Source organism: Antedon bifida, chromosome 7 (genome assembly GCF_963402885.1).
Source record: "Antedon bifida chromosome 7, ecAntBifi1.1, whole genome shotgun sequence".
Classification (NCBI taxonomy): domain Eukaryota; kingdom Metazoa; phylum Echinodermata; class Crinoidea; order Comatulida; family Antedonidae; genus Antedon; species Antedon bifida.
The window spans coordinates 26,598,981-26,617,317 of record NC_136232.1 but is presented as its reverse complement, the minus strand read 5'-3'; the positions used below and the strand labels follow the sequence as shown (position 1 = coordinate 26,617,317).

General features: G+C 34.3%; 4 protein-coding genes across 6 annotated transcripts in view; 2 read left to right on the top strand and 2 right to left on the bottom strand.

Moving 5' to 3' along the window:
• The window catches only part of LOC144847415 (cell division cycle 5-like protein), a 37,986-nt gene extending 29,180 nt beyond the window's left edge, over positions 1 to 8,806 (top strand). Inside the window, exons 10-18 of one of the 2 annotated variants that reach the window (XM_078703767.1) lie at positions 4,636 to 4,784; positions 5,330 to 5,510; positions 5,952 to 6,073; positions 6,529 to 6,723; positions 7,147 to 7,230; positions 7,573 to 7,686; positions 8,100 to 8,312; positions 8,483 to 8,619; positions 8,661 to 8,806. In XM_078703767.1, the coding sequence (XP_078559893.1) occupies positions 4,636 to 4,784; positions 5,330 to 5,510; positions 5,952 to 6,073; positions 6,529 to 6,723; positions 7,147 to 7,230; positions 7,573 to 7,686; positions 8,100 to 8,312; positions 8,483 to 8,605 (1,181 nt within the window). In that variant the 3' untranslated portion in view covers positions 8,606 to 8,619; positions 8,661 to 8,806. Of the gene's footprint in view, positions 1 to 4,635; positions 4,785 to 5,329; positions 5,511 to 5,951; positions 6,074 to 6,528; positions 6,724 to 7,146; positions 7,231 to 7,572; positions 7,687 to 8,099; positions 8,313 to 8,482 lie in introns of both variants that reach the window. The other variant, XM_078703766.1, reaches the window with a different exon arrangement.
• LOC144847417 (uncharacterized) overlaps positions 1 to 18,337 on the bottom strand; it is a 167,219-nt gene that overhangs the window by 124,090 nt on the left and 24,792 nt on the right. The gene's annotated exons all lie outside the window — the stretch shown is intronic.
• Positions 1,802 to 3,943, bottom strand: LOC144848310 (tripartite motif-containing protein 2-like). Its single transcript, XM_078705025.1, has one exon. The coding sequence runs from the start codon at positions 3,941 to 3,943 to the stop codon at positions 1,802 to 1,804; it is 2,142 nt and encodes a 713-aa protein (XP_078561151.1).
• LOC144847433 (uncharacterized) lies at positions 10,139 to 18,329 on the top strand. Of its 2 annotated transcripts, none has more exons than XM_078703797.1 (13): positions 10,139 to 10,240; positions 10,375 to 10,709; positions 11,799 to 11,955; positions 12,331 to 12,467; positions 12,951 to 13,086; positions 13,491 to 13,586; positions 13,928 to 14,058; positions 14,383 to 14,474; positions 14,856 to 15,000; positions 15,298 to 15,399; positions 15,867 to 16,025; positions 16,358 to 16,453; positions 17,277 to 18,329. In XM_078703797.1, the coding sequence occupies exons 2-13, from the start codon at positions 10,467 to 10,469 to the stop codon at positions 17,442 to 17,444; spliced, it is 1,662 nt and encodes a 553-aa protein (XP_078559923.1). In that variant the 5' UTR covers positions 10,139 to 10,240; positions 10,375 to 10,466; the 3' UTR covers positions 17,445 to 18,329. The 2 variants fall into 2 exon arrangements, with proteins under 2 accessions (XP_078559923.1, XP_078559922.1); XM_078703796.1 differs by having other exon boundaries at positions 14,856 to 15,006.

The following is an 18,337-nucleotide window of genomic DNA, read 5'->3' as shown; positions in this document are numbered from 1 at the left end:
ACTGTAAAATAATAAAGATCAAATTAAATATTCATAAATATATTCCAGAAAAATTGTAAAATCAGTATATAATAATTGGTATTCGGGAGAACTGATGATAAGACCTTTTTTTGAAATCGGGTGAAACCCAGATAGCCGATTTGTTGAGTTAGCTGGCAGGTCTTATAGCGCGATATCTGTATCCCGTTAAGACCCGGATGTACCAATAGGCCTATTGTGTATATTTCAATAAAGCCCCACCCCCATTTGGAATAATTTCCCCTGCCCCACCCACTAGGTCATACCCAGTACCGTTTTGATTTTATTCATTCTTTTTTTCATTCAGGAAACCACCTCATAAAAAATCAAGCATGCAGCAACTTTTACATTTATTTGGCAGATAATTTTTATTCAGTGTGTAAATACAATGCAGACAATTAAGACAGTAACTATGGAGACACTCAAGTGTTTTTGGTTCTTTGAATCTTTCTAGACAGATTGCACATTCAAGATCCTTTTTGTCTAAAATTTGAAATCCTTTTTGTCTAAAATTTGAAATCCTTTTTGTCCTGACATCTGTTAAAAATTGATTAAGAAAAATGTATTTTACTTATTCAAAACTGGTTTTTTTTTCTCAAACTTTGGCTGCTATGATTTCCTCAGGAATGCCAATATATAATTTTAGAAATAGCTCTTTTAAAATAAATGTATAATTTCATGCTTTACTGTTTTTTTACTTTAATATACTTTAATTACTGCCTTGGTTGTGTACTGTAGTGAAAAGAAAATTGTTGTGCTTTGTCATAAAGAAGTTACTAACTTGGGATTTTTCAAGATTTTGAGCTTTTCTTTGGTTAAATACAAGGCCAGGACTTAGTAATGCAGTTTGCATCTTGTGTTATTCCTACGCATTGCAACCTTCAAAAAACACCCACAATAATTTTTTATAAAAATGATGTTTATAGTTTATATTGAAAGTTACATTGAATACTGGCACAAAGTTTTAATAATTGTATATTTTTACATTGTTTTGTTTGTCCCCCAGTTTGCTACAGCTACCCTTCTTGGTTGATTAGAAATTATAGCAAATCCAAGGGGAGTGTTTAACCTACCATCATCTATTCGCTTCATAAAAACCCCATTTTTATCAAATAATTGTAGTTTGTGATTACTCGATACCAATATTTTTTCATCAGAGTCGATGACTACATAATGAGGACTTTCAACATAACCATCTGCACAACCCCTGCTTACAAGAATTCTCATAAATTGATCATTTGCATCAAACATTTGTATTCTGTTGTTGTCACAGTCTGCAATGATCAAGTTCCCCTCCTTTGTGAAAGTCACACCATATGGTCTATTCATTTGGCCTTTTTTGCTACCAAATGAACCTATTGAACCAAGAATTGCACCATTATCGACATTGAATTTAAACACACAATGGTTTTCACTATCTGCAACATACATGGTTCTAGTATTCTTATTTACTGTCATAGCACAAGGATTGTTGAATAATCCTTTACCAAATGTACGAATTTTGTTGAGTTTATTATCAAACATGACGACTGTTTTCCTAAGGGTATTACTAATTACTATATGACCATTGTCCATTTTGTGCATAAATGCAACATTTACATGATGTACCGATGTCCTGGCAATACAATGGTATTCTTTGTTAAACAATAGTAAATCTTGACTGCAACTTGATATCCATATCGAACCATCTTTATTTAGTAATACATCCTTAATGTTGTTATTCTTGTTGTGCTCTTTAAAATGTTCTATATTGCATAGTCCGTACTGTATATAAAATGTGCTATTAATAAGTATATATTTTTACGTTGTTGGATTTCCAGTTTGCTACAGCTACTCTTCTTGGCTGGTTAGAAATTATAGCAATTCCATAAGGCATATCTAATCCACCGTTATCTATTCGTTTGATAAAAATCCCATTTTTGTCAAATAATTGTAATTTGTGATTACTTGATACCAGTATGTTTTCTTCAGAATCTATGGCTGTGTAATGAGGACCATTAACATAACCATCTTCCTTACCACTGCCTACAAGAATTCTCATAAACTTATCATTTGCATCAAACATTTGTATTCTGTCATTTCCATTGTCTGCAACAATCAAGTTCCCCTCATTTGTAAGAGCAAGTCCATCAGGTCTGTTCATTTCTCCTTCTTTGCTACCTGGTGAACCAATTTTACCAAGATGTTCACCATTATCAACATTGAATTTAAACACACAACAACATGTCCAATCTGCAACATACATAGTTCTAGTTTCTTTATTCACTGTCAATCCTTGTGGAATTTGTAGTGTTTGCTTACCAAATGTACAAATTTGTTTAAATTTATCATCACACATTACAACAGTTTTGTTTAGGGCATCACTATACACCATGTGACCATCACTTATCTGATGTATACGAACAACCTGTACATTGTCTGGCATCTCTATCCTACCAATGAATGAACATTCTTGGTTAAACTTTAATACATCTTTACTGAAACTAGATATAATTGAATGTCCATCTTTATCTACTATTATGTCATTAACATTTTGATTCTTATTATGTACTTTAAGCTGTTCTATGTTGTCAATAGTGTTTACAAGTCCGAATGTTTCAACTATGACATATACTGGTGATCCTTTGATTTCTTTTCCTCTAGCAGTGATCATCATTTTGCAATCTCCTTCTTTTTGACATCTTCCAATTATTTTGTACTCTCCACTTCCCTGGTGTTTTACTTCTGTGGCTGATTCTTCACCTGATTCATTAATTAAAGTGGCTGACAATAGTGATGTCTCATTTCCTACTAAACTTGAAAAAACATTAACTGAAAATGTCTGTCCCTCTGTGACTGTAATACGTCTTTCACCTTTAGCAACCTCATACACACATTCAACAATTTTACCAATTCCTTCTAAATTTATCACATTATCCAAATTTTTTGATGGAATGAAACTAGGGATCACAATCCCCTTGAATATTGATTCATTAAAGTTTCGTTTTGCAACTTCTTCTCTAACAGCTTTAACTTTTGCCTCGTGAGATTTAAGTGTTTCTCTTTCTTCTGGTTTGTTCATCATTGCGTTAATTAATGGCATGGCATTAACTTGAATCAACTTTGATTCAATTTTTTGAACTCGTTCGTCAACAACTTGTATATTTTCTTTGTAAATCTTTTCAAAATCTCTCATCAGAGCTCTGGTTTCCTCCTGAACTTTTTTGATAATATTTTCTTCTTGTAATTCAATTGCTGTTCTACATAATTTTAATTCAGATTCCATCTCTGATCTTTCTTTAGTAATTGTAAAAAGCATTCTTTTTAGTTTTTCTTTAATTTCTTCACCATTTTTGATAACTTCCGTAACATTTTGATTAAACTCATCAACAGCAATCTTGAATGGAATCACATTATGTCTATTTTGATAACAACGAAGAACATGTTCACATTTCTTACATCCACTTTTAGAGCAACTTCTGCAATAAAATTCAAGCATGCAACTTCCATGAATTTTACATTTATTTGGCAGATTATTTTTATCCAGTGTGTACAATGAATGGTCTTTCAATACAGGGATTATTTTATGCTGCTGGATGCATTGTCCACATTGATAAATTTGACATTCAGGGCAGTAGTGTTCAGGTTCGCTATCACAACTTGTGCATGTTGAGGGTTTTTCAGTTTCAATCTTCTCAACATTTTTAACTTGATCACTTAACATTTTATTGATAGAAACGTTTTCCAAATCTTGTTCACTTATGTCATACTGTGTACAGCATTTTGGACATTTTATTTTGCCGCTTGTTTTAATCAAACTCTTCAGGCAATGAAGACAATAACTATGGAGACACTCAAGTGTTTTTGGTTCTGTGAATCTTTCCAGACAGATTGCACATTCAAGATCATTTTTGTCTAAAAATTGAATTGGTTTTTGTTCCGACATCTGTAAAAAAAATGAAAAGAAATAACTGTATTTTAATTTCGATTTTCCTGATGGTAGGTTTTAAAATAGATAGGAAGTATTGTTTACAGTATAATATGTTTCTCGTAGATTTAACTAGATTTGATTATTCAGGAATTTACATTTTGTGGAACTATTCACCGTTGCCGTCACTCCAAGCAATAGTCACTATTAAATAGAGCAGCCAATCTTTCAATTCATGAAATATTCTCACCATACAAACATTCATTATTTGTATAATATCCCTTCATGCAATAAAGATTAAAATATAATAATAATGTTACTTACGTTCCTGTATCTTGGCAGTACGCTGTACTGAAGTGCGTAACACAAATTGTTGAAAGAAGAATGTTGATAATTGATTTTGTGGTTTACTTTTAATTTGTTCACACCATTATTTAAAGAATTAGTAATGCAGTTTGCATCCATTGTTATTCCTATACATTACAATCTGCAGTAAAACGCCCAAACAGATATTGCTATAACCTGCTTACAAATATGTAAATCTACTTGTTAAATCAATAGGTTTCCCAAGTAGCATTGGTATTCCTATACATTGTAACATTGATACCCTCTCCCCCAATCCTGATGGGATAAAAGAAAAAAAATGTGTTTGAGTTTTTATTTTCTAAAACATTTGCATTTTATTAATGTACAAATATGAATTATGTCAGGTGGAACTCCAAGGATGGGGATGACTCCAAGATCAGGGAAGGTGTCAGGACAAACCCCACAGCAGACCCCAGTACGTGACCGTCTCAACATCAACACAGAAGACGCAATGGAGGACATAGATGATGTACATTTTGGAAAAAATCATCAGGTACTTTGTCATTTGCCTTTGAGATAGATATTTTATATATATCTCGGTATCTTTATTTCAATTTAAAAAACATCAAAAACAATTCACTAAGGCAAATAAAAAGCCGTAGCAGCCAAAAAGCCCTCACCATCATATTTATATTTTCTTTAATTTAATGTAAATTGATAACTTTACTTGGTTCAATTGTTTATATTATTAAATATTTAACAATAAATGTATCATTTAATCATAAATTATTTGTCATTCTTTTTCATATTATTTTTAATAGATTCCATCATCAATTATATCAACAACATTACCTATTACAATCAATATTATCATCAAATTATATTAACATTTAATATTAATTTGTCTTATTATTTATCAATATTGTCATACTATCATCATCAGTATCTTTATCATCATACCAATCATCATTGTCTTTATTGTATCTTTACCATAAATCATTTATCATTATTTTCATCATTATCCATTTTATCACTGCATGTTGTTTGCATTAATAATGTTATTATCATTTATCACTTTTGTTTTAATTTAAATTTTAGAGTCAAATGAAGCAGAGTTTAAGACAAGGATTGGCTGGTTTACCCGCACCAAAGAATGATTTTGAAATTGTCATCCCAGAGAACGAGGACAATGCCCCAGAAGAGGGTAAAACAGACCCTAACTTTGTACCAGATGCATCAGATGTTGATGCCACTGAGCAAGCACTAAGGGCAGAACAACGTAAGAATGCGTTCTTAAGTTCACATGCTTACTAGGAAATTAGTGATTCCTAAATGAGAAGTATAATTAAGAATGTTTTCTGGAGTCCTTCTGGAATCAGATGATACTGCAAACCTTATTTTTACTTTTCATCCATTATCCATATCTGCAGACAATATATATTTTTTTAATTTGTACTTTATAATTATTATTATTTTTTAACATTCTTATAATGAAAATTACATACCCACTAGGAAGTTAAAATATTAACAAAGTATTAAAGGTAATTTAATTTTTAAATCATTATCAACATTAAAAATAGAAAGAAAGTTGGCAAAATAAATGAAAAACTACAGAAAAAGTCAACAATTGCTACTATGAACATCATGTTAGGTTGCCACTACAATTGTGTATTTTCTTACGGTATCATTAACAACATATACTCGTATATATTTATTTTAGGTCAAAGAGAATGGAGAAGACAATCGCAATCTGTGCAGCGAAACTTACCCAGACCATCAGAAATAAACGCCACTATTCTAAGACCTAAAGATTACGACACTCCACTGACGCACATGCAGAGGGTATATGCATTTTGTTTGTTTATGTTATTTTGGTTTTGTCAATAGTAGAGTTCCTATTAAGATCTTAGACCACCAAAATTGTCCTCTCAATAATAGTGTCTCCTTAATGAGGTTGGCCATGTGTAATATATTAAGTCGTTTTCTAAGTGTTTGTAAGGATGGGTAACCCCTTATGTGTTTGGCTATCATTGTAAAATATTTTCTATTGTCTCCATAAGGGAGGGAGTCTAAAATGGGATTCTACTAGCCTAGTATGTACTCCAATAAATAAATACATTTATCATCTATAATATTTATTACCTATTTAACATATTAATTCACTCCAGTAAATAAATGAATACATTTTAAATAGATTGAGTGAAAATATAAAATAAACCATTGCTTTAAAATAGTTTTATGGACAGCCAACTGAGCCAAAATCTATTTTTTTCTAATAAATGTACATTTGGCCATAGGCTGAGGAGCTGATAAAAGAGGAGATGATTGTGATGCTGCATCGTGATGCTTTGAAACAACCAACTGCCAATCAAACCACAGCAGCAACATCAAACAGGAAGAGCATCACAGGAACTAAGATGGGGCAAGCTGCCCATCAGGCTTATCTACAGGCACATCCTTACAAAGAGATTGATGAGCAAGACATAGAGATGGTAATGATACTTTAGAATTATTGGAGCTTTAGCTTGGGGGTTAACATGCTTGCTTTCCAATCCCAAGCTAGTGCCAGGGTTGTAACTTACAACTTCACTCCATAAGCCTCAAATGAGACTTAATTTATAAGTACGATAAATTATAAAATAGTTTATCCATCATGTAATTGGCTGGTAGATGTGTATGAATAAAAAAAATCAAAAAGAATTGAGGGCCATTCAAATATTTAGCTTTATAAAATGTGTTTTTAACAAGAGCAGAAAGTTTGAAATTGTCTACAAAATCTTGCATTAGGGTGTTATACAGTCAGTGTTTCGTTTTCATGACACATCCTAATATGTCTCAAATAGAATAAAAAGGGTTTAAAAACTAGGAAGAATTTTACTAAGGATGAAACATTTGTTATCATTTATTTTTGACAGGCTAAAGAGCTTTTGAAGAAAGAGATGGAAGTAGTGAAGAATGGAATGGGACACGGTGACCTGACCTTGGACACGTACTCCCAGGTACCAAACACATTGATATCAAGTACATGTCAACCAATTATTGCTTTTGTATAGCGCCATTCCAATGATCATTACTCATGATTTTTTTAGAGAGCTTATTATAGGCATCGCACAAGCACTAGAATAAACCGCTGTTAGTTACATTAATACAACCAAAAAGAGGATGATTTTTATTATCAAATTCACAACTTGGAAGAAGGAATTACTATCAGCGTCAGACTAAAAAATAGCATTGACAACCCATTGAGGGTGGTATTTCATATTGGTATGGTTTTTCATTAAATTTGGCTTTTAAACATTTTGTTTCTACGGTAATAATGGCATCTTGTTTGTTTTTGACAGGTGTGGGAGGAATGCAACAAACAGGTGTTGTTCCTGCCATCCCAGAACAGATACACCAGGGCTAACCTGGCCAGTAAGAAGGAGAGGATTGAATCTTCAGAAAAGAAATTAGAGGTAGGCTATTATTATCTTTATCAGAATGTCTTCACCAGTGGCGTAACGGCTATGAGCGCTCACTGGCTAAACCCAGGGGCCTTGAAGCTTATGGAGGCCCCTGCGCAGTGCCCAGAGGAAAAAACAGGCATTAAAATATGTCGAAAAAGTTGGAGGGTCACTTAGGGTTCCTAAACCAGGGGCCTCTGCATTACACCACTTTATTTGTTTGTATTTTATTCTTTCATACGTATACACCAATTACAGGATGAAAATATAGATATAACTAAACTAAAAGGAAAGCCTGGCCAAACAGTAAAGGAACTACCAAGTAATATTACATTAAATCAAGCGCCACTGTCAAAGCTAACCAAACAGTAAAGGAACTACCGAGTAATATTACGTTAAATCTACCACTATAAATTTGTTCACAGATTAATCGCAGTTTCATGACAAAGGAAGCAAAGAGGGCAGCAAAATTAGAAAAGAAGCTGAAGGTGTTACTTGGCGGCTACCAATCGAGGGCGCTTGGTCTCATCAAACAATTTGGCGATGTCTGGGATTCTGTCGAACAAACAACGATTGAACTCAAGACATTTGAGGATCTTGAGAAAAATGAAAATACTGCTATCCCTCGTCGACTTGAGGTTACTGTTACATTTTTCTTTTTGACCACTAAAATTTAATTTTTCTTTGGTTTTTAAAAAGAATGAAATTTCAATATAAACATATACAGTTCTTAAATTCATAATTATTAATAACTATTGACAAATTTAAAGATGATAAAATGTAAGTTTATATTATCTTTACATTTCAGTCGTTGAAAGAGGACACGCAGCGACAAACTGAACGAGAAAAAGAACTTCAGAAGAAATATGCCGACTTCACTTATGAACGCGACATATTGAGTACAAGAATGGAACGCTTTCAAAAAACATAATTGATATCCATCAAATCAAGTTGAATTTGCTCATACCATAAAGAAAATGACCTAAGGGATTGATACATCTGACGGAAATTGAGAAAAATAAAACAGCATCCCAAAAAAATAATTAATATTTCTGATTCATTATTATAACTCTGATATAACTTCTAAATCCCATGTTTATAATTATTGTCACAGTTATGGTAATTATTAATTTAGAAAATGTGAAATAATATGATGTTAACCGGATAATAATTTAACTGCTATACTAAGAATGTATAGGAATAGTGTTCTATATAAGATGATGATAATAATAATAATAATTTATTTTGGACTTTTACAACAGTGGCACTTGACTAAGAGGAAGTTGCATCCAAAATACACAAAAACTTAACAGAGTAAACAACAAATAAAAAGTCGACATAGGTCAACACATCATTTCTAGGGATCATGTCAAAATAATTCGACTATCTGGGAAACAATTGATTAATTACACCAGCAACAATGCACCAACATGATCCCTTGAGGCATTACTGACTGCCATATCTTTTCTTGTCATCTATCGCTTTTTGCTGTTTTTCCTCAACCTCTCTGGGACAGCATTACATTGACAGCATCATCTTGATGTTATATACATTAACATAAAGTTTGATAGTGTAGACAGAGCTTTAGTTTCTGTCTTAATGATACAGCCTATGGTAGCTACAGTATGGTGTTTCATCATCATTTTTGTATCATGAATTTTCAAATAAATCCTGTAAAATTATGATTTCTTTTTGCAGTGTATCTGTTTGTCAAACTAAACAGTTTGTTTTTTTTCACTTACATGTTATTTACACCATGATGTAAGAACTCTTAATCTTTACAGTTGGAGTACGTCATGGGTTTGTTATTTTATCTTCTTTTATTAATAAGTGCAAGTCAGTTTTACCTTATAAGGACTTGTAAATGACAGATAAGATTAGCAGGGCTACATTTAACCAGTTGATCAAACTGATTAAGCTGAATAATATAAACTATAAAGTTGGGTGATTAGTTAAATTCAATGATTGTTTAAAAATACCATTATGACGTCATTAACCATTGACGTCATTCCTTCGTGAACCTGATCGTACCAAGTCAGGACAACAGGTTGTGGATTATGCCAAACAATGTTTTTCCACCTGTTTTGTCTTTTTCGTTAAACCCGCTTTAAGCCCGAAAATGCATACGCGCAAATCTAAAACGCTGGCTATATGAGATGCGAATTGAAATTATGGGGGTTTTTTTGACATAGTAGGCTACAGTACAAACTTATTGAAAATTACATTATTGTACAAAAAAATATGTTTTTATGGGGCTGACATTGGCAAAATATAAACCTCACTCTTTCCTGAACAGACCTGATATAATATCTTTCAACAAAAATAAGGTCAAATACACAATGTTGTGTGCCCCCATAATCTCGATCAATTCTATAAAGGAGTTGACTTACGTTTATGCCTACTCACAGCAGACGTGTAAAATGTGAAGGCATTTTACTTATTTGCTGAACCATAACAAAAATAACAAATAACGATATTAAAAGAAAAGGGGTGCACTTGTGAGCATTTATGTTGACCCGGCCAAGCACAACATATATTTCGACATTTCCAAGAACAGATGTATAAGGTTAGTACCATGTATAGTATTGTCACAAATAATATGTTTAACAAACTTAATTGTTTCCTGGTTGTAGTAGGTGGTTGTATTTGTTTAACGTATTAGCGTGTCCTGTGTGAACCTTTTTTATTATTGAATTACAGGTAGCCGAACAATAGCAAAAACACAGACAGTTGCGTTGTATAACAGAGACAAAAATAGTGTGAACATTGTAGCACGTACGTACGTCGTCAAAATGGGAAACCGTAGTTCGGCGGATCTGAGGAGAGACAGAAGCAGGGCTTATACTGGAACAGTAAGTGGAGTTGACCCGTATGTAGTGTTGGCAATGCGACGAGGAATCGACCCACCCTTATTCAGGATTCCGTCCAGTCTAGCCGATCAAGTTGATAATTTAGGCCAATATAATTACCCCTTTGAAAACCTGGTGTTTGCCGGAGGAGGAAACAGACTGTTCGCATATACAGGGGCCTTAGAGGTAAGACAGACTGATCACATTACTAGATAGCTTGGTACCAGCAAGTACAATGACGTCAGAGTAGGGAAAAACATCTGACCAATACGGAAACTTTGCTGGCGATTTTGTTTACATATTTTTACATTATACTTGGTGGTATGTGTCACTGTTGAGTGGTGATGAAATAAATTAAAAAGCAAGGTAACCTAAAATACTGACAATTTATGCCATCTTTTCCCATTCACTTTACCAACTTACTTAATTCCTGTTTGTGGTAAGTTTTAAACAATATCTTATACGAGTTCAGTTTTGTAGTAGGCTACTATGAAGTGAACATAAATTAATGTCACAACGATATGGGCGCCATGACCTCACATAACTACTATTTATATTTCCTCTACTGTCAAGCCGCAGTGTACGTCGCTATAAAATGTTTCAATAAGGAAAATATGCTTCAGAGTACAGTTTTTGATGGCCAACCCATAGTATAAAATGTCTATAAATACTATATAATATAGTTGTTGTATGTCAATTGTTAGGCTTTATGAGACCGAAGAATAGATTCTCCCTTCTATAGGAGCGGATTGACTCTGTAGACCTACTAAGAATAATGTAGTTGCACTATGGCATTGTACACTCCGTCAGAGTAGGACAACCACATCTGACTTACAAAGGCATTGTTATAGTAATAATATATTGTGCTTTTCACCCATTATGAGCCATGAATATCAAAGCACAAAGCAAGATGTTTGTCAAACAATAAACCGTTCCATTTTATTATTTCATTTTGTAATACGTTTTTTACCTACGGTATGGCAATGACACGTACTGTCACTAGTACAGCAACCCATGTTAAGCGTAGCTCCCACTAGTGACGCAACGCAAGGACGTACGCACAACGCAAGCGAGTTGACCAATGACAAGCCACTGTTCGAATAATCCATCGCTTGTGATTGGTCAAATCACTTACGTTGCGTGACGTCCTTGTGTTGCGTCCTAGTGGGAACCAATTTCTATTAAGCCCCCACTACAGGGGAATTTTGTAAAATGTTTTACAAGTTCCTGAACGTAGTACAGTAACATTAAAAATGTTGTGACGTTAACAAATAGGTTTTGCATGAAACTGGGATTCTTAAGAACATCAAGAGGTTTGCTGGGACAAGTTTGGGTGCCCTTACAGCTTGCTTTGCTGCCCTTGGTGTGCATCCTAGAGAGGTCGTAGTAGAGGTAGAAAAAGTTCGAAGAGACATTAGAAAAATGTTAAAAGGTAATGTGTTTTTTAGATATCTATCTATGAAAATGTCCACTGGACCGTACGAAAGGACTCACGCATGTTAAAAGGAAATAATCTATTGGGTTTCCATTGAGACGCAACTTTACCAATTACGACACGATGAATCATTATCTATCGCGTCGTGATTAGTCAAATACGTTATACGCGCATTGCATTGCTACGTCCTTGCGTTACGTCTTGTAGCGACGCAAGGTAAGAAAATGCCCTGCCCGCGATGTTTGAAGCACGTCGTCCGTTACCACTTGCATTTCGGCAATGTAGCACTTTGCGTCAATACGTCGCTGCGTTGCGTTACGCTGCGTCGTATTTTGTCAAATGACAGATGTTTTAATTGCGAACTATTTACAGATTCTAGATGGGGCATCTTGAGCTTGATTCCAAACACACTGAAACGATACGGTTGGCATCCCGCCAACGTCTATGCAAGATGGCTAGAGTTGAATCTGTCCGATTATGCAGGGAAACCAGACATTACGTTTAGAGAGGTGAGTACAGCTCTGTCTACACTATCAAAGTTTATGTGACAAAAACATGTGATGTGCCCATATATGGACATGATGATGTCATATCACTGCCACATTTGAGCATATCAGCATATTCGATTTTTGTCTGAAAACTAAAAAATGTGAGCTCAAGTATTATACGTATGAAACGCCATATGTGCCAACAATATTTATCTTTTTACTAATATCGGTCTAGAACCTAGACTAAAATTTGTGGTGCATCCTATAAAAATATGACTATAAATCATGAAATACAATATCAAATGTATAGCTTTGATGAAGTGTACGGCACTGCTAAGCAAAAAGACAAATACTTTTATTTTATACATTTATATTCACGAGGGGCTTTTATGCACATAGCACTTTAACTCCCGCAAACAACGGGAACAAGGTAAGTAAAGTTAATGTTGGAAATCAGTTTTACGAATTAGTCGTAATCTTTTGTATTTCATTATATTGTAATAGTTTTACGAAAAGACGGGGAAAGAGTTGTGTTGTGTGACAACGAATCTAAATCAGATGTCTGTTGAATACTGTCACGTGAAAACCACACCAGATATGCCAATCATCATCGCATTGAGAATGTCAATGTCTTTACCTGGTAAGTCTATAGTCATACTTATATAGGGTTCAGGCTTAGTTATTAACCCGTTAAAGTTGGTGATCTGACCCATTAAAGGTAACTGTACTGTGCATTTAAACCAGGGAAGAGGATAAGCTAAGCCTTTAAAAGCTTGGTTCTCACTATGATTGGTCAAAAATTACTTGATGATGTCATATCACTACCATATTTGGGTATATCACTACCATATTTGGGCACATCACACTTTTTTTGTCAAACTAGCTTGATAGTGTAGACAGAGCTTTACACGTCCATGTGTTGTGTCCAAATAATTCATTTAACCAATCACAAGTAACAAGTTATATAGATTAGTCACTGCGTCCGTTCTTGGGAACTAGCTTAGCATGGATGTAACAATTTGTTTGTTGCTCTTTTCTTCTTAGTACTTTTACAAGCTGTAAAACATCAAATGCATGGAGAAGAAGATGTCTTCGTAGATGGCGGTCTCCTGTGTAACTACCCTATTCATGTCTTTGACGGTAAAACTCTTTACAATTCGTTTAAACTTGTCTACACATGCTTGGTTCCCACTAGAGACGCAATACAATGACGTAACGCAACGTAATGGATTTGACCAATCACAATCGATGGATACTGCGAACTGTCCCTTGTCATTGGTCAACTCGCTTGCGTTGCGTCATAGTAGGAATCAAGCATTATAGCATTACATGTGTGTAGTTATGTGTTGTTGTTAACACACCACAGTTCTGTATAATTTACAAATAATAAATATGCCAAAAAACAAACATAAAAATCATAAAAATTATTTTACTTAATTAATGAATATAATGTTCAAGAAATAACATATTGTATTTTATAGGTTGGTGGCTATCAATGGATAAGAGTGATAGCTTATTTGTTCGTTTAAACTCATTTGTAAACGCATTTAAGATGATGGAAACGAAAGAGCGATTTGGAACGCGAAACGATAAAACGCTTGGTATATCTCTGGTAAGATAATGGGTTAAAGTGTAAGATTTTATTTTATTTATTTATTCCTTTAAGTGAAACATAAAAAGGGAGCACTGAGGAGAGACAAGAGCTGTCAAAGACAACTATCGCCAAAGGGCGTGTCTATTTATTCCTCAGGCTTCCCACTAAAGGAGTAAAAGCGAACCGCAAGTAATTTGACCAATCACACACACGCAATAATGGATTATTTGAACTGTCCTTTGCCAATTGTTAACTTGCTTGCGTTGCGCTTACATCCTTTTTATGCGTACTAGTGGGAACTTTAAACCAGAAATTTCATGTGATAATGTTTTTGTTCTATAGTATACGGCATCGGAATCGACTTTGATGCAAAGTCTGTTACACGATCGCTATAGTGGCAGCTTTGCGAAAGTTCCAAATACTAAATTAGCAAGGTACGTAAAAACGAAAACTGTTAACATATATTTTAACACTAAAAAGCTTTCGATTTGCGACGACCTACGACCAACCTAGGTCAGGTCAGGTCACGATGAGAAAAATAGAAACCATCAAACCTGTATTGAGGCGAGGAGCGAGGACACGTCCATCTCCGCATGCGCACAATGAATTAACATGACGTAATTTGGTCTTCGGTCGTCGCAAATCGAGAGCTCCCTATTAGTTCAACTGGAAGACGCGACGCAAAGATGTACGCGTGACTCAATTTGACCTTATCGCTTATGATTGGTGAACGTAAAATTATTTTCTTTTATGCGCGTACGTCTTTAGCGTGGTCGTCATTTTACGTAGGATTATCCTTTTATTACTTCCTGTAGGTCAAGGAGAGTAAATATGGCCGAAGACAATCTCGCAAAAAGACGTGTTGATGCATTCGCTCGCTTTTTTAGCCTTCTCAAAGATCAAGACATGGATGAAAGTGGATACCTAGATTTCAAAGAATTTAAACATTTCGTCCAAAAGGTACCGGTACGTTTTTAAACAGCATATCTAGTATAAAATTCACGTACAGGGGGTTGTGGTGCATGGGGTCCCGGGTAGGGTGCGCGGAACAGTTAGTGAAATGAACTGCATCGAGAGAAAGACGCAAATAAAATGAACTGAGGGTGGAATTAAAAAGGTGATTATGTCATTCCTTAGACACCTGAGACATCAATTTACAATTTTACTCTTGCCTGGTATTGTTCAATAACATCTTCGCGCAACTTGTCGAGCGTTTTTTTTTTTATGAGATTTAAATGTTTTTAACTTGTACTTTAGACTAACAGGTTGTCATTTTCAAATGATTTTGAACTTCTGTTTGGGAAGAGTATCTCCATCGATGAAGCCTTTGAACATATTGATACAAATGGAAATGGCAAGGTAAGCGATTCACCATCATGTATGTTCACATGCATGTTCACATGTATGTTCACATGTATGTTCACATGTATGTTCACATTGAAATGAGCGATAAAGAATTGATGGACAATCACACCCAAGTAAACAAAGGAGCGACGAACGGACGAAAACTAACGAAAGGAGACGAATAAAATAAAGAGAGAATTGACAAAACGAGAGGCCTACGACAGATAGGCACATTTTTAAAGATAAAATATGAATATGTAAAAAATTCTTTTTATCAAACCACTAGTACAAATTACGAAATTAGATGGTAAATATCGTTTTTTCTTGACGGGTTCGTGGTCCCTTCTTCAAGAAACCGTCACGAAAAGAAGGTAACCGTATTTACCATCTAATCTTTGTACCATTGGTTTGATAAAAAGAATTGTTTACACATTGTTAATTACAAACCAAATGAACATTTACAACATAAAAAATCGATATAGATTGCTGCATATGACTTGGTTCGTTTTGCTGAAACTAGAGGAATACACGTAAACTCTAAGCTGCTGGGTTACGAACGTCAGGACATCAGTAGCCTGTCAGGATACGTACAAGCATTGTTCAATAGCGTAGTCAACCACGCCATGAAAGAGTTTGTAAAGGTAACAAAATTGGTTCTTATGCTATAGACAAAATGGAATACGGGGTGCCGTTTGGGGCATTGCTAATTTTGTCGACAAAATATTTTGGACATAAACAATAATCTGTAAAGATAATACCTCATATATTAAGCATACAAAAACATATCTCAAAATGGTAAAATGTTGACAATAAAGTAGACTTGTATCTTGTATCATAGAATAGCCATATGTGTATAGTTTATAAATTCTCCGAGTGTAGACCTACTACTATATTTATAATAATGGATGAATGATAATGATGAAATTTATCTCTGACTATGTTATAATTCATATATGTACTAATTTGGTTACAGGATACAGACTATAACCGTACAATTGGTATTGATACATGTTATGTACAAGGAACTGATTTTACCATAGAAATAGCAGACAGAGATTTCTTATTTGAGGTTTGACTACGATTTAATATCAAGGCGCTTTCATTTGCAACGACTACCTACGAACTTACTACATATGACCTAAGACCTTAATACCTATGACCACGACCGTAATACCTATGACCTACGACCTTACTACCTATGACCTCTGTCTTTGGTCGTCGCCTGAACATAGAACCGCCAATACTGACTCAAAAAATGGAGACTGATAGATACAACTATTTGAATTAATAATGCACTTTCCATTGTCCCCGCATGCGCAAAATGAATTAGCATGGACGTAACTAGTTCCTAGGTCCTCGTCGCAAATCGAAAGCTTTCTTTATCTAGATGAAACGCACCATTTCTTAAATTAAATAGCTCTGCCATTTAAATTTTTTTCTAGTTATGAACTATTAAGGCTTTTATTAAGTAAAGTTAGTAAATTGTTATCTTTCACCATTTGCAAACTATTAATGTCCTCGTGACCTAACACACACATGAGACTGACTTATTCTAAGATAAAAACTAAGCAATGTTATAAATAAATGGTATAATAGCAGGAATAATATACTTTATTATTGTTTGAGGAAATACATTTAAAAATATTATATTATTGCACTCAACTGAGTTGGTAGGAAGTATTAGCAAACGGTTATCAATACTTAAACTCGTACAGGAACGAGAAAAGACTAATATAGTAACGTTCATCCGTAACATATCCTAATTTGGCATAAAATACAACAAATAAAATATGCTAAAATATGAAATAATGAGAACGGTTAGCAAAACAAGCAAATAAGAAGTACGTCGACCTAGTGAAACCTTACAAATATTTCTAAATGATCTTTTACAGCAAGGTTACCGTGCAACCATCGGGTACCTTATTGAGTACATTACGATGCAGAACTTGCAGAAACGAAGAAAGAACGTCGGCAAAAGACAAACAGAAAAAAGAAAATCGCACATAGTATTCACTGATGTAAAGCAGTACAGCAAAGAGTTGGCCACATTAGCGGAATGATGGCTGAATCTGTCAGTGTTTATTACACTTGTGGGGTTGAGGAGGAGGGGTGTTTCAAAAGTATATTAATAGAATGTTGGGCGGGGTTGGGGTGTATTTGAAACAAACACGCTGATTTAATGTTGTACCATGTTTGTAGGGTACATTCATCTGTCTTATATTATGTCTGTATACATTGTGAGGCCTACTGTAACTCAACGTTTTACTTTCCTGAGTTTCACAAAATTATTTTTGTTATAGACATTCCCACTCTGGCCTTTGTCCGGATGTTCAGTGGCCATAATTTTTAGAATAGTTGTACAAAGTAATTAATTAATGATTATGCCAATAGAAAAAGGGGCTTGGTCAAGTCTATTTAGAAAATACCTCCATTAAGGGGACACTTTTTCTTTGAAACGAGCGAACGATTATGCTTTACAACCCCTATTAGGGGACCCTTTAAATGGACACTTTGTTGAGTCCTAAGAAGGTGTTACTGTATTTTTAAAGGTACATATCTACCTTTTCAGTTTAGGCCTATCGGTAATCATATAATATTTGTCTATATGCACTTTCCAGAAATTTACGAACAGGACAGTATTAGGACAATTACAATGGAGTATGACGATTACTGGGTAAAAGATGCAGTAGGCGTAACCTTTACCGCGTCAGATTACGCTCTTGTCGTCATCAACCATCCTGTTTGGTGAACTCGCTTTAAAAAAACTCAGAATAGCCCTTGCCGAAGTTAATTTGTATTATAATAACGTTTACTTATAATAATTGGTGACTGGTATAATATAATTAAACATTAAGAAGGTTGTGATATGAAGCCAAATTAAAGTTAATCATATGTAATGAGGCATTCATTTGTATAACCATTTGAACTGTATAAAGATATCAAAACAAGTGAA

What these genes read in the sequence shown, in the direction of transcription:
- LOC144848310 (XM_078705025.1), bottom strand. Translation starts at nt 3,943, where the DNA reads ATGTCGGAACAAAAACCAATTCAATTTTTAGACAAAAATGATCTTGAA.
- LOC144847433 (XM_078703796.1), top strand. Translation starts at nt 10,467, where the DNA reads ATGGGAAACCGTAGTTCGGCGGATCTGAGGAGAGACAGAAGCAGGGCT. An exon ending in CCCTATTCATGTCTTTGACG is followed by an intron (nt 13,587 to 13,927) that starts GTAAAACTCTTT and finishes TGTATTTTATAG; the next exon opens with GTTGGTGGCTATCAATGGAT. An exon ending in ACAGAGATTTCTTATTTGAG is followed by an intron (nt 16,454 to 17,276) that starts GTTTGACTACGA and finishes GATCTTTTACAG; the next exon opens with CAAGGTTACCGTGCAACCAT.